General features: G+C 43.1%; 1 protein-coding gene across 1 annotated transcript in view; it reads left to right on the top strand.

Annotated features, from left to right (window-relative positions):
* atp7b (ATPase copper transporting beta) overlaps positions 1 to 12,927 on the top strand; it is a 70,875-nt gene that overhangs the window by 36,510 nt on the left and 21,438 nt on the right. The window contains exons 9-10 of the mRNA XM_034177982.1: positions 4,472 to 4,563; positions 12,656 to 12,783. Of these exons, the coding sequence (XP_034033873.1) occupies positions 4,472 to 4,563; positions 12,656 to 12,783 (220 nt within the window). The remainder of the gene's footprint in view (positions 1 to 4,471; positions 4,564 to 12,655; positions 12,784 to 12,927) is intronic.

Below are 12,927 nucleotides of genomic sequence, written 5' to 3'. Positions count from 1 at the left end.
TTTGCTCAATTCATCAATTAACTCATATCTTTCACCTGTATGTATACAATGCCACATGTAGCAAATTTTTAATTAACAGCCAAGTCCAGTCCAGAATGACCGAAAGGAATCCTGTAAGCGTTTCATCAGTAGGAATCCTGTAAGATGTCTAGGATTCCTAAAACAAAGAATCCAATAGGATTAATCCTCTAGGAATCCAGAAGGAATATCAAGGATGTCAGCAATCAGAGTCGGAAGCAAGATAACAAACTGAGCAATAATGAGGTCTGAATTAAAGCATTTATTATGAACAAGTTGGGTTGATAGGACATGAAGTGAGTGGTGGACATGTCTTCCATTCACAGAGTAATCCCACAGTTTACTGCTTCATTTATTGACAGTACTTGGACTGGGCAGGTACTCAATGCAGGGTTTTTGTCAGAGTTGAGCCTGAAAAGGAGAACAGCTCAGTTAACACAGAAAATGATCACGCAGGAGACACTGAGTTTCTTTTCCTGAATCAGGAGAGAGCAAACGGACATGACCCTCGTCACTAACTGTCCTGTCAGCTCTGAAGGGTCCCGCCCACTTGCCTCCTGTATTTATTGAAACAAAGTTGCATACAGACATATGGAAGAGACAATATACAAAAACACAGTGGCGACTGAAGTCTGTTCTCACATCGATATGAAAATTGTTATTGCTTTACGCCTCCAGTCTCACAGTCTTCTCATAACATGAAGAAAACAGCATCAACCCTGAGCTGGTGTGCAGGTCACACCGCTCTCTGCTCAAGGCTGGACTGTTAATTAAAATGTACATCTGTGCTTAGAGAAAAACAAGGCTACGCTACTGCTCACGCTTTCCATGTGAGCGAAAGTTCATCTTCCCGTGTGAGCAGTTTAATGATTGTTCTAGCAGTTCAGTGATTAACTAAAAACATAATATTAAGTGAAATCACATACATGTATATATATATGTGTGTATGAAGAACAGGATCAAAGACAGAATCAAAGACATTAATCAAAGCAAAGACATTAATAATTGATAAATATCTTGAAAATTCCCCATCAGTTTTGTTTTTTCTTTTTGTTTTTTAACAAAGGACAGGTAAATAATGCTCCAGGGTAATCCTACTAAAGAAGTCTGCTATTCCCTGACAAAAGTTAAAGAGAAGCAGTGGTGGGCACAGTTCTACTAATCCGCTAACTGCTAATTATCGAAGATAATGTTTTCATTATCGGATTAGCTTTTCAGATAACTTTGAAAACCATCATCGGACTAATTATCTTCGGGTAAGTTTTGGTCCAATAATTTTTAGACCGCTAATGTATTTTTGCAGATGTGGTAAACAAAGCTGAAGAGTTACAAACATCTATGAACTCTAAAATCAGTTAAGCACCTACCTGTTAATTGTTTTATAGTATAGTATAGTATATGTTCAGTTCTATCCTCCGTAAACAAAGGAGTGCTGGTTCTAGAAAAAAATGCTCTATTCTCTGCAGGCAAAGGAGAACTGGTCACAAAAAAGAAAAAAAGGCTTATTTTTTGACCCCATACTGATACGCTGGCAATATCACCCAACTCATCCAGAGGCATGCAGTTTTAACTTATGGTTAAAATTTTAACCAAACTAATTTCGGACAAGTTATTTAAATTAACGTCACATCTGAAGTTTTATGAAGTGAAAATATCAGATATATGTTTGAGTTTTAAAGTATTGCACTAATTTTGAAGGTTTTAGTGTGGACATGCTGTGCACAGGTGCATTATGGGTATCTCAGTATATTCACGACAGAAGAAATGCATTTGAGACGTTCTGATCAGGCTCCACACGGACAACAGCATTAAACTCTATATATATTGTGCCTTAAACTCTCATGAATATATTCTCTGGGTTTATAGATGTTGTTATTGTGTTTGTTTTATGTAAAAATGCCAGAAGAAGCTCAGGTTGCTCCTCCATTATTTTCAGTTGGAATCATTGCAATCGATTCCTATTTGCTATTAGAGTCCTGCTTATGTCAAACACTGTCTGTCATCTTTGTTAAAGAGTAATATATAAGATGTCTGAAATTTAACTTGCGTTTATTAAATTCCACGCATTTTAAACGTAGCAGACACGGATTATCTGGAATTTTGTTTTGGCAAGTTTTCACAGTCTCTACTGCCATCTACTGGCCAGTAGTGTTCATGGCAATATTTGCCCAAGTACTGAGCGTCTAGTAGTTGTGTTCTATTTATTTTGACACTGGTTATATCAGACGGTTATCTAAGTACAACTTGGCTTTTTTTTTTTTTTTTGAAATGCCTTTTTTTTTTTTTACAAACAAAAAAATGGCATATTTTACAAAAGCATATTTATCTGTAAACACCAACACACCTCACGTTAATGTGTTGGTTTACATAGAATGAATGAGTCAACCAATCAGTGTTAGTGGAGACACATTTTACCCATAATCCCATACCCTCTGTGTTTGTTACAAAACTTCAGAATTAGTGCATTATTCAACATTAAAAGATATAGGTTATATTTTAACTTTGTACAAATGACATAATTGACATTAATGGAGTTATTCTTTCAGTATTAATTTTATTTATAAATCAAAATCATAAGTCGTCAATGCTTTATTTTCCAAGACCTCCGCCTCACGGCAACGCTGTTATTGAGTAGAGAGTTGAGCTTCACTGCTCCTCTCAACTGCTTCGCTGCTGAAAGCCATGTAATAAACAGGAGCTTCCAGTAGTGGGCAGGATGCTCAAAGACAGAAGTGCTAACTCATTGTGTGGGTCTGTAGTCACCTTTGATGCTACCAGAAGCGATTGTGGTGTTAAAACTCAAAATCAGCGTGTTAGTAGTTGCAAGTGTACAGGAGACAATACTGGAAGTTATTATCTGTAGCTTCTGATAAATGTTTGAGTGGTTTATCGGTTTAGCTTGATAAAAGATAACTTTTCAGTTAGCTGATTATCTGTTATCGAAGCTAATTTTTGGCTAGCTGTGCCTACCACTGAAGAGAAGAAATAATACAGTATGTTCTCTCTCCTTTTTGGAATAAATGGGCAAGGATGAACCAGGCTGAACAGTTTGTGTTATCAAACTAGAATGAATCAGCCAATCAAGTAATATGATCATCTCCTCTTCACTGGTAACTGACTGAGTGGAATAACCCTGCTCAAAAAGGTATGTGGTAATTCTACAGGAAAACTGTAAGAATTCTATCGGAATTCCTTTCAGGAACTTATGATATCTCTTTTCCATTGGAATCCTACAGAGATTCTGAGAGGAATCTGATAGAAACCTTTCATACAGGGATCCCAAAAGGAAAGATAACAAGAATCCTATAGAAATTCCTTTAATAATCCTAAAGGACCTTTTACTATACAAATGGCCTAAAAGATTACCTATATGAATGTGAGAGTATTTTGAATCCTGCAGGCCAGAGGTCTCCAACTGATTCCAGAAAGGGCCACCCAGGTGATTTCACTGATTAACTGATTCCATTTGCTCAAAGTGATGTTAATCAGTGAAATCACCTGGTGGAGTGGGTGGTTGCAAAGAAAACCTGCACCCTCTCGGCCTTTTCTGGAATGAGTTGAAGAGCTCTGCTATAGGTGTTATGGGGAGGTGATGGTCTAGTGGTTAAGCAGTGGGTTTGTGGTCAGAGACTCCTCGGTTCAAATCCCTGCAAGACTGGAAAATCACTGGGGCAAGTTCCTTCAATCCTGCAGTTGCTCCTGGGGTGCAGTTGAGCATGTTGTACGGCAGCACTCTGACATCGATGTGTATGAGTGAATATAAGGCATCCTTTAAAGTGCTTTGATTAACATCACTTTGAGCAGATGGGTTGAGTTGAGTTCAACTGGGCTCAGTGGTTGCAAAGAAAACCTGCACCCTTTTGGCTCTTTCTGGAATACTTTGTACACCACTGGCTTTGACCTTCTAATTCAGATGGAACAGTGTTATATAAATGCAGTTTATTTACCTTTGGAATTTTGAAGTCCTCCTTCCTACAGCTAGAAATTTGTATAGGATTTTTTCTTCCTATAGAAATCCAGTTGGAATCCAAATACCACAGGACTTTTCATACAGGAATTTCAATAGGATTTCCTGATTGAATTCCAGAGGATTTAGAACCCAGTAGGAATTCCCTTTGGAATTTCAAAAGAGTTCTTTGCTATTGTGTGGTAATAGAAATTCCTGAAGGAATTCTGTAGTATTATGAATCCTACGGCAATCCTATAACACTTTATTTTTCTTCCGGATTCTTATTAATACTAAATCAACTACTATCTGTGTATGTTTGAGATGTGTGAGTGAGTAATCAAAGGAGAGCTGTTTTAAATTTTGTTGTATTTTTTCAGTGCAATGACAATGAAATCATTCATTCATTCATAGGACTTTTTGAGTAGGGCAGCCGACTGGAACAAACAGACTCATTACAGAGTATTAATTTACCCTTTTTTTTTCTTTGTATCTGAATTTCTTCAGAGTAAAACATCAGAAGCTTTGGCCAAGTTGATGTCACTGCAAGCCACCGATGCCACTGTGGTCACTTTAGGACCTGATCACTCCATCATAAAGTGAGATGCAGTGGACACATCTGTCACACAATCTCTGTAAACACTAGCTCCATTTCAAATAAACTAAAGATGTAATGATGAGGGCCATTCTTGTAGACAGGGTTTAAATTGAGATTTGTTCTTCATCTCTGCTCACTACACTATGCCAATTCAATGCAGGGTGCAGGGTCTAGCTTGGGGGTTGAACATATCCAAGTCTTCATGGGTGCAGGGTTCTGGCAGTTGGGGGCAGACCAGCATGTCTTCCATTATCTGTTATTCTACACAGTACACACGGTTTGTCCATCCTCATTGTATCCACATTTTCTGCATCAGTGCTTTGGATTGCCCGATCACTGTCCTGAGGCAATTTTGACATGACAAGGCAGCTATGCCTCATTTCAATGTGGTAGAACAGATTCCTTTGGCCTGAGTTTTATTGGGAATATGGCATCCATCCATACAACCTATAACACCTGGAACATATCCATATTCACACAATAGCACCTTGTAGTTCTTCTGGACTAGAGCATCAGGAAACATGATATCAGTCCCTCTTAATGCAAACTGAAGTCCCTGCCACCTGCCAAAAATCTCCACTTGTTGAAAAGGTTGTGCGAGCTTTATGTAAAAGATGAAATCCTTGGTTCCAGAAGTGAAGTTATTTCCACTACATTGGTTTTTGGTATTCTAAAATGGTCCAGAAATCTATCAAAATTATGCAGTGGGTCATATTTGCCAGTGAGCATTGGTCTGATGGAGTCCAAGTAGGATTAGGTTCAACCTGCATATATGAAGGTTTCATTTAAATTCCCATTTACTCTCAGACAAACAGTCTGGACAGAACAGGAGACCATTTTAAAGTAGTTTAACCCAAATAATCACGCAGGGGAATTACGATCCAAATCTTTAGGATCCTGGTGTTGTGTGTTGGGGGGGTGTGGCTGGACATTTTGGTGTTCTTTTCTTTTCTTTGCTCTCCAGGTGGTATGAAAACTGATTTGTCTGTGGAGAAGGTGCTGGCTGAAGAGTCCTTCACCCTCATCAACGTTATGTGCAGCACCTGTGGATGGTGCTCACGTGCAACCTTAAAGACTTTCAGCTGAAGCAGATAATGAGATGGCGTTCTGCATTTAAGCCATGTGTGATTCAAGCAGAATTGCCGGGAACTCGACCTTGTGATGTTCGTTTGTGAGACGCTGAGGACCGCGCCTGGGTTTGACACATCGTGCCTGTGAAGGAAGAAGGGTGAGGGACACATGCTGTCAGCACACATCTGAGGTGATTAATTGTTTGACTAATTGTTGATAGTAACTTGGTATTTTGTTACGCAGTAGATTTGAATTGTGATGAGAATTGTGCAGCTCGCTTCTCACTGCCGTGGCAGCGGAGTGGTAATCCTCCACCTGTTGTGAGAAGCTGCTCATTTACATAAAGCTTAAATACAGACCTGAATGTGTTGCTGATAGTGTGTGCTTTTTGACGGATATTGGTTGTAGCTGCTGACTTACCTCACCTTTTCTATCCTTCGCAGAGAGTCGGTTTGTCGTGTCCACCTGGGGGGTGTTTGGCGGTAAAGTGAGTCCAGAAGCGCCGGGCTTCGATCCTTTTAGGCGCTGGAGAGCGTGCCAGCCTTCACTCCACCAGACTGACGCATCTTTTGTTCATACACTTTGTTATGCACCAGAGGGTGGAAAAAATAAATTGTTTTGTTATTGGAACTGCTTTCTGGTTATTTTAGCGCTGGGTTCCGTCAGACGCAGGTCCGCTCCTCAACCCGCGTCGACACATAACAGTAGTTCCCGGCCATTCCATAATGGACCCAGCAGCAGAGGCGGTTCCTTTCGCCGAAAAAGTTCAAGAACACTTGGAGAAAATATGGGAGCAATTACAGTATCTCGCAAACCAAATTAAACAAACAGATGCCCGTGTTACGGAGCTTGCAGCGCAAGCCGTTCCGCTTCCTGCTGCTCCAGCTGCGGCACCATCGATACCGGTGCAGATAACTCCGTCACCCAGAGATTCGGCGTCCGAACCGATTATTTGTCATCCGGAGCCTTATGCGGGAGACGTTGAAGCCTGTGCTTCGTTTTTGATGCAATGTTCTCTGGTTTTTGCTCAGCGACCGGCTTCCTTCTCTTCTGATGGGAGCCGTGTTTCATATGTGATAAATTTGCTCCGAGGTGAGCCTTATCTTGGGTCACAGCGTTGTGGAGTAACAACTCGCCTTTGTTAGGATCCTTTAAGGATTTCTCCCGGGAGTTCCGACTGGTTTTTGACCATCCGGTGAAAACGAATACCGTTGCCCAACGGTTGCTGAATCTCAGGCAGGGGAGGCGGAGTGCGGCGGAGTATTCCGTGGACTTCCGGATTTTTTCTGCTCAGTCAGGTTGGAATGCCACAGCTTTACGAGGAGTGTTTGTAGATGGGTTAAATGAGTCATTAAAAGACGAGCTGGCAGTCCGTGACGAGCCAAACGATTTAGATGAGCTAATATCGTTGGTGATTCGTCTAGATGATCGGATGAAGGAGCGTGGACGTGAGAGAGGGCGGCCATCAGAACGGGTTTTTTTGTCTCGGGGCTTTCCCCGACACAGATCTGGGCCGCCTCTTCTTCGCCCCACTGAGGCTCCTCCGACGGGACCTCTGGCTCCTCTTGCAGACGAGCCCATGCAGCTCGGACGAGCTGAGACCGCTGTATTGCCCCGACATATAAGCGTCAAGAAAAATAATGGTGACGTATCTCCAGGTGTTCTGGGACAGGCGAAATAATACACAAAAAAAAAAAAAAAAAAAAAACTTGTATGGGCTAATGTTTTGTTTCTTTGAATAGGGGTTATAATTTGTTTGGGGAGTCAGAGGCGTGTCTGGTGGAGTGAACGATAGGCGGTTAGAGGCCCGTCTGGACTCACTTGATCGTTGTTTTTTTATGTGTATTTAGATATTTTCTGTTTGGGTCTGGGGTCATTTTGTTTTGTTGTTTTTTATTTCCCTACTTCCCTAACCCCAACCTCACTTGCCCCAAGACGTTCGTCTTGTGGGTTGTGGGGTGGTGCAGGTTGGTCACGCTGAGCGTTCTCAGAAGACCTCTGCACCTAGGGGGGGGTGTTAGGGGCGTTTTTCTTGGTTTGGTTAGGGCCCGGTTCCACTCCAGCCTCGGTGGGCCTTTGTACCGTTCGTCATTGGTGTTGCTGGGGTGTGGTGCAGCGGGAACATACCTCAGTAGGAGGGGTGGGCCGATCTGTTGCCGTTCGCCATTTCGGTAGTTCCACCCCTCCCGAGAGGCTGGGGTATGGTCGAGTTGGGGCACCGGACGTATTTCCGGTTTTCCGCTGCGCCTAGGGGTTGGGGCTGGGTTAGTTTTTCCTGTTCCCTTCCTCGGCTTGATGTTTTGTGCCGTTCGCCAAAATTGAGCCGCCGAGGGGCTCTGGGAGGGACCTGGGGTCTTTCGGGGTGCCGGGGAAGGTAACAGGGTTTAACGGTTGTTTTATTTGCCCCCGGGGTTGTTTAGGGTAGTCCTCCGGGGGTTGGACTTTGATTTTGTTTTGTTTCCTTCCGGGTTCCACCTCCAGGGTTGATGGGACGGTCCTCTGGGGGGGAATTGGTTTGTGGGGCCGACTAGCCAAGTGTGGCTGGGTCTGGGGTTCCGGGGTTGTGGGGAGGGTGCCTCCTGGGGTTTGATGGTACGGTCCTCTGGGGGGCGCCGTTTGCTCCATGTGTACCTGGGGACCTTTGTGGGATTCCGGTTCTGGCTATTCCTCCTGGAACCGGCGGTAAAGGCCTTCTGGGGGGTGTTGGGCTCTGCAAGTCGTTCTGGGGGGGTTGTTTGTTATTTTTCTTTTATGCATTTATGTTTGTATTGTGTTTGTGGGGCTGTGTTGGGTTTTTGCATTTGGGAGTTTTTCTTTTCTTCCCGGGGTTGGATGGGACGGTCCCCTGGGGAGGTTTTGGGTGGGTTTTCTGTTTTTTCTTGTATGTTGGATTGTATTAGGGACTGTTTTGGGGTTTTTGTTGATGCCAACCGGCCTTCCAGCTGCGGTGCCCTGTCCTGCTGTCTGTGGTGGACCTTGGGAGCGTTATGCTGTCTGCTTCCTGACGAGGACCCCGGAGGGAGGTGCTGTTCTCGGACCCGGTCTGTTCGGTCGCCGGGAGGCTTCCCGTTAAAGGGGGGGTACTGTTGTGTGTTGGGGGGATGTGGCTGGACATTTTGGTGTTCTTTTCTTTTCTTTGCTCTCCAGGTGGTATGAAAACTGATTTGTCTGTGGAGAAGGTGCTGGCTGAAGAGTCCTTCACCCTCATCAACGTTATGTGCAGCACCTGTGGATGGTGCTCACGTGCAGCCTTAAAGACTTTCAGCTGAAGCAGATAATGAGATGGCGTTCTACATTTAAGCCATGTGTGATTCAAGCAGAATTGCCGGGAACTCGACCTTGTGATGTTCGTTTGTGAGACGCTGAGGACCGCGCCTGGGTTTGACACATCGTGCCTGTGAAGGAAGAAGGGTGAGGGACACATGCTGTCAGCACACATCTGAGGTGATTAATTGTTTGACTAATTGTTGATAGTAACTTGGTATTTTGTTACGCAGTAGATTTGAATTGTGATGAGAATTGTGCAGCTTGCTTCTCACTGCCGTGGCGTGCGGAGTGGTAATCCTCCACCTGTTGTGAGAAGCTGCTCATTTACATAAAGCTTAAATACAGACCTGAATGTGTTGCTGATAGTGTGTGCCTTTTGACGGATATTGGTTGTAGCTGCTGACTTACCTCACCTTTTCTATCCTTCGCAGAGAGTCGGTTTGTCGTGTCCACCTGGGGGGTGTTTGGCGGTAAAGTGAGTCCAGAAGCGCCGGGCTTCAATCCTTTTAGGCGCTGGAGAGCGTGCCAGCCTTCACTCCACCAGACTGACGCATCTTTTGTTCATACACTTTGTTATGCACCAGAGGGTGGAAAAAATAAATTGTTTTGTTATTGGAACCGCTTTCTGGTTATTTTAGCGCTGGGTTCCGTCAGACGCAGGTCCGCTCCTCAACCCGCGTCAACACATAACACCTGGTGCTTATTGTGTGGTTGACAAACTTTTATATTAACCAGTGACCTAAGGTGACAATTACAACCCCTGGCAATAATTATGGAATCACCGGCCTCGGAGGATGTTCATTCAATTGTTTAATTTTGTAGAAAAAAAGCAGATCACAGACATGACACAAAACTAAAGTCATTTCAAATGGCAACTTTCTGGCTTTAAGAAACACTATAAGAAATCAGGAAAAATAATTGTGGCAGTCAGTAACGGTTACTTTTTAGACCAAGCAGAGGGAAAAAAAATGGACTCACTCAATTCTGCGGAATAAATTATGGAATCACCCTGTAAGTTTTCATCCCCAAAACCAACACCTGCATCAAATCAGATCTGCTTGTAAGTTTGCATCTAAAAAGGAGTGATCACACCTTGGAGAGCTGTTGCACCAAGTGGACTGACATGAATCATGGCTCCAACACGAGAGATGTCAATTGAAACAAAGGAGAGGATTATCAAACTCTTAAAAGAGGGTAAATCATCACGCAGTGTTGCAAAAGATGTTGGTTGTTCACAGTCAGCTGTGTCTAAACTCTGGACCAAATACAAACAACATGGGAAGGTTGTTAAAGGCAAACATACTGGTAGACCGAGGAAGACATCAAAGCATCAAGACAGAAAACTTAAAGCAATATGTCTCAAAAATCGAAAATGCACAACAAAACAAATGAGGAACGAATGGAAGGAAACTGGAGTCAACGTCTGTGACAGAACTGTAAGAAACCGCCTAAAAGAAATGGGATTTACATACAGAAAAGCTAAACGAAAGCCATCATTAACACCTAAACAGAAAAAAACAAGGTTACAATGGGCTAAGGAAAAGCAATCGTGGACTGTGGTTGACTGGATGAAAGTCATATTCAGTGATGAATCTCGAATCTGCGTTGGGCAAGGTGATGATACTGGAACTTTTGTTTGGTGCCGTTCCAATGAGATTTATAAAGATGACTGCCTGAAGAGAACGTAAATTTCCACAGTCATTGATGATATGGGGCTGCATGTCAGGTAAAGGCACTGGGGAGATGGCTGTCATTACATAATCAATAAATGCACAAGTTTACGTTGATATTTTGGACACTTTTCTTATCCCATCAATTGAAAGGATGTTTGGGGATGATATCATTTTTCAAGATGATAATGCATCTTGCCATAGAGCGAAAACTGTGAAAACAGTCCTTGCAAAAAGACACATAGGGTCAATGTCATGGCCTGCAAATAGTCCGGATCTTAATCCAATTGAAAATCTTTGGTGGAAGCTGAAGAAAATGGTCCATGACAAGACTCCAACCTGCAAAGCTGATCTGGCAACAGCAATCAGAGAAAGCTGGAGCCAGATTGATGAAGAGTACTGTTTGTCACTCATTAAGTCCATGCCTCAGAGACTGCAAGCTGTTATAAAAGCCAGAGGTGGTGCAACAAAATACTAGTGACGTGTTGGAGCATTCTTTGTTTTTCATGATTCCATAATTTTTTCCTCAGAATTGAGTGATTCCATATTTTTTTCCCTCTGCTTGGTCTAAAAAAGTAACCTTTACTGACTGCCACAATTTTTTTCCTGATTTCTTGTAGTGTTTCTTAAAGCCAGAAAGTTGCCATTTGAAATGACTTTAGTTTTGTGTCATGTCTGTGATCTGCTTTTTTTCTACAAAATTAAACAACTGAATGAACATCCTCTGAGGCCGGTGATTCCATAATTTTTGCCAGGGGTTGTAGATGTGTTTGGTACGAGGTCTCTTTGGGGGCTCTTTGGATGCTGCTGGAATGACTTTGTGTCAATTGAACAGTTACTAAGGCCTGGGTCACACACAGATATGACTGTCTGTGATTTTGGAGAGTTACCAGCAGCATCTTTCACCCACCCCTGAAGAATACAGTGGCAAAAAAAAAAAGTAGTTCATTGCTGTGTTGTTGTGTTGTGTTGTGTATGTTATGTCACAAACTTATCAGACTGTCATCCTTTTTGTTGTCAGTCTGCTGGGAGCTGTCCATGGTGCTGAACCATAATCCTTTTTGTCAAAGAGGAAGGAGGACATGTCTGCCTCAAAATATGCGTACCTGTGTCAACATTTGCATGCTACAGCCATGCAAATAAGAGGAAATGCTATGCAACACACCCTGAAATACTGTAGTTTGTCCACAATGCACACCCCAATATACTTGTCTCATAGACACATAGTCTGGACAGTGTGGTTTGTCTGACTGGGGTGAGCGCTCTGAGCTGTAGCCAGAGCCAGGCCACTGACATGGGTCTAGACAGGGGTGTTCTGATCAAGCTGGAGAAAGACCGGAAAGGAGTGTGTCTGTGGCACAGAGGCTTTAGGGAGACACAGATGAGGAGGATCATTTGCAGTATGAGGGGACATCAACTATGACATTTTGGCCATGTGGCCCATTTCTCTGTGCATGATCCAGCACGCAGAGGCCAAGGGAACGTCCATGTTTCACCTGGCTGCAACTGATCAGCTGATAGATGGTTACTTTCAAAAAGTGAGGATGGACCTGTTTTCTGCCTGGATGATTGCCCTCCAGGACTCAAGCCTGTTCCATGTTGTGGGTGTGGCAAAGCATATATCTTTTCATATTCTCAGACTTGAATTGCTAAGCCAAATTTTGCACCACGCCATGTTCAAAACTGCCACCACTTAGCTCCACTGATTGCGCGGTCTCCTCTTACACGCTGCTAACTCTTCACACACACGTCGTCTGTGACACAGGATGGAAAACACCAAGTTGTTCAGAAAATTGAAATTTACTATAAAATGTAAGAAAAAACGATAAAGGGGATAAAACACTGGCCAGGAAGTAGCAAAAGACACTCTACTGAACACTGCATACACGCAGCAATCACACAGTGTGCACGCACAGAGGTCACACACTTCACACACACTGGCAGTTTCAGTGAGTTTGGCAGTGAATGCAGTCATGTCTGCGGGATGTATGGCACGCCAATTGCGGCTAACATATCGCATGTGTGCTTTCTGAGTGAGAGAAGCTTTAATCTCATTTTTAAAAGCAGTCTGGTTTTGTATGTCAGTGAGGAGCAGGTGGTGGTGGAGCTGGTGCAGAGAGGTGACATTGTGAAGATCGTCCCTGGAGGAAAGTTTCCAGTTGATGGGAAAGTGATCGAAGGAAGCTCAATGGCAGATGAGTCGCTCATCACAGGTACAAGAATGTGACAGCTGTGGTGGAATAGGAGACTAACAGGTACCACATCTAGAACAAACTAGGTTGGAAATCAAATTCCTTGACCTTGACCAGTGCCAAAATTTATTTATTTTTTATTTTCTTTTTTTATTATTTTGTTTT

Source organism: Thalassophryne amazonica, chromosome 1 (genome assembly GCF_902500255.1).
Source record: "Thalassophryne amazonica chromosome 1, fThaAma1.1, whole genome shotgun sequence".
Lineage (NCBI taxonomy): Eukaryota > Metazoa > Chordata > Actinopteri > Batrachoidiformes > Batrachoididae > Thalassophryne > Thalassophryne amazonica.
Note: the sequence above shows the minus strand (reverse complement) of the source record. Positions and strands in the feature narration are given on the sequence as shown.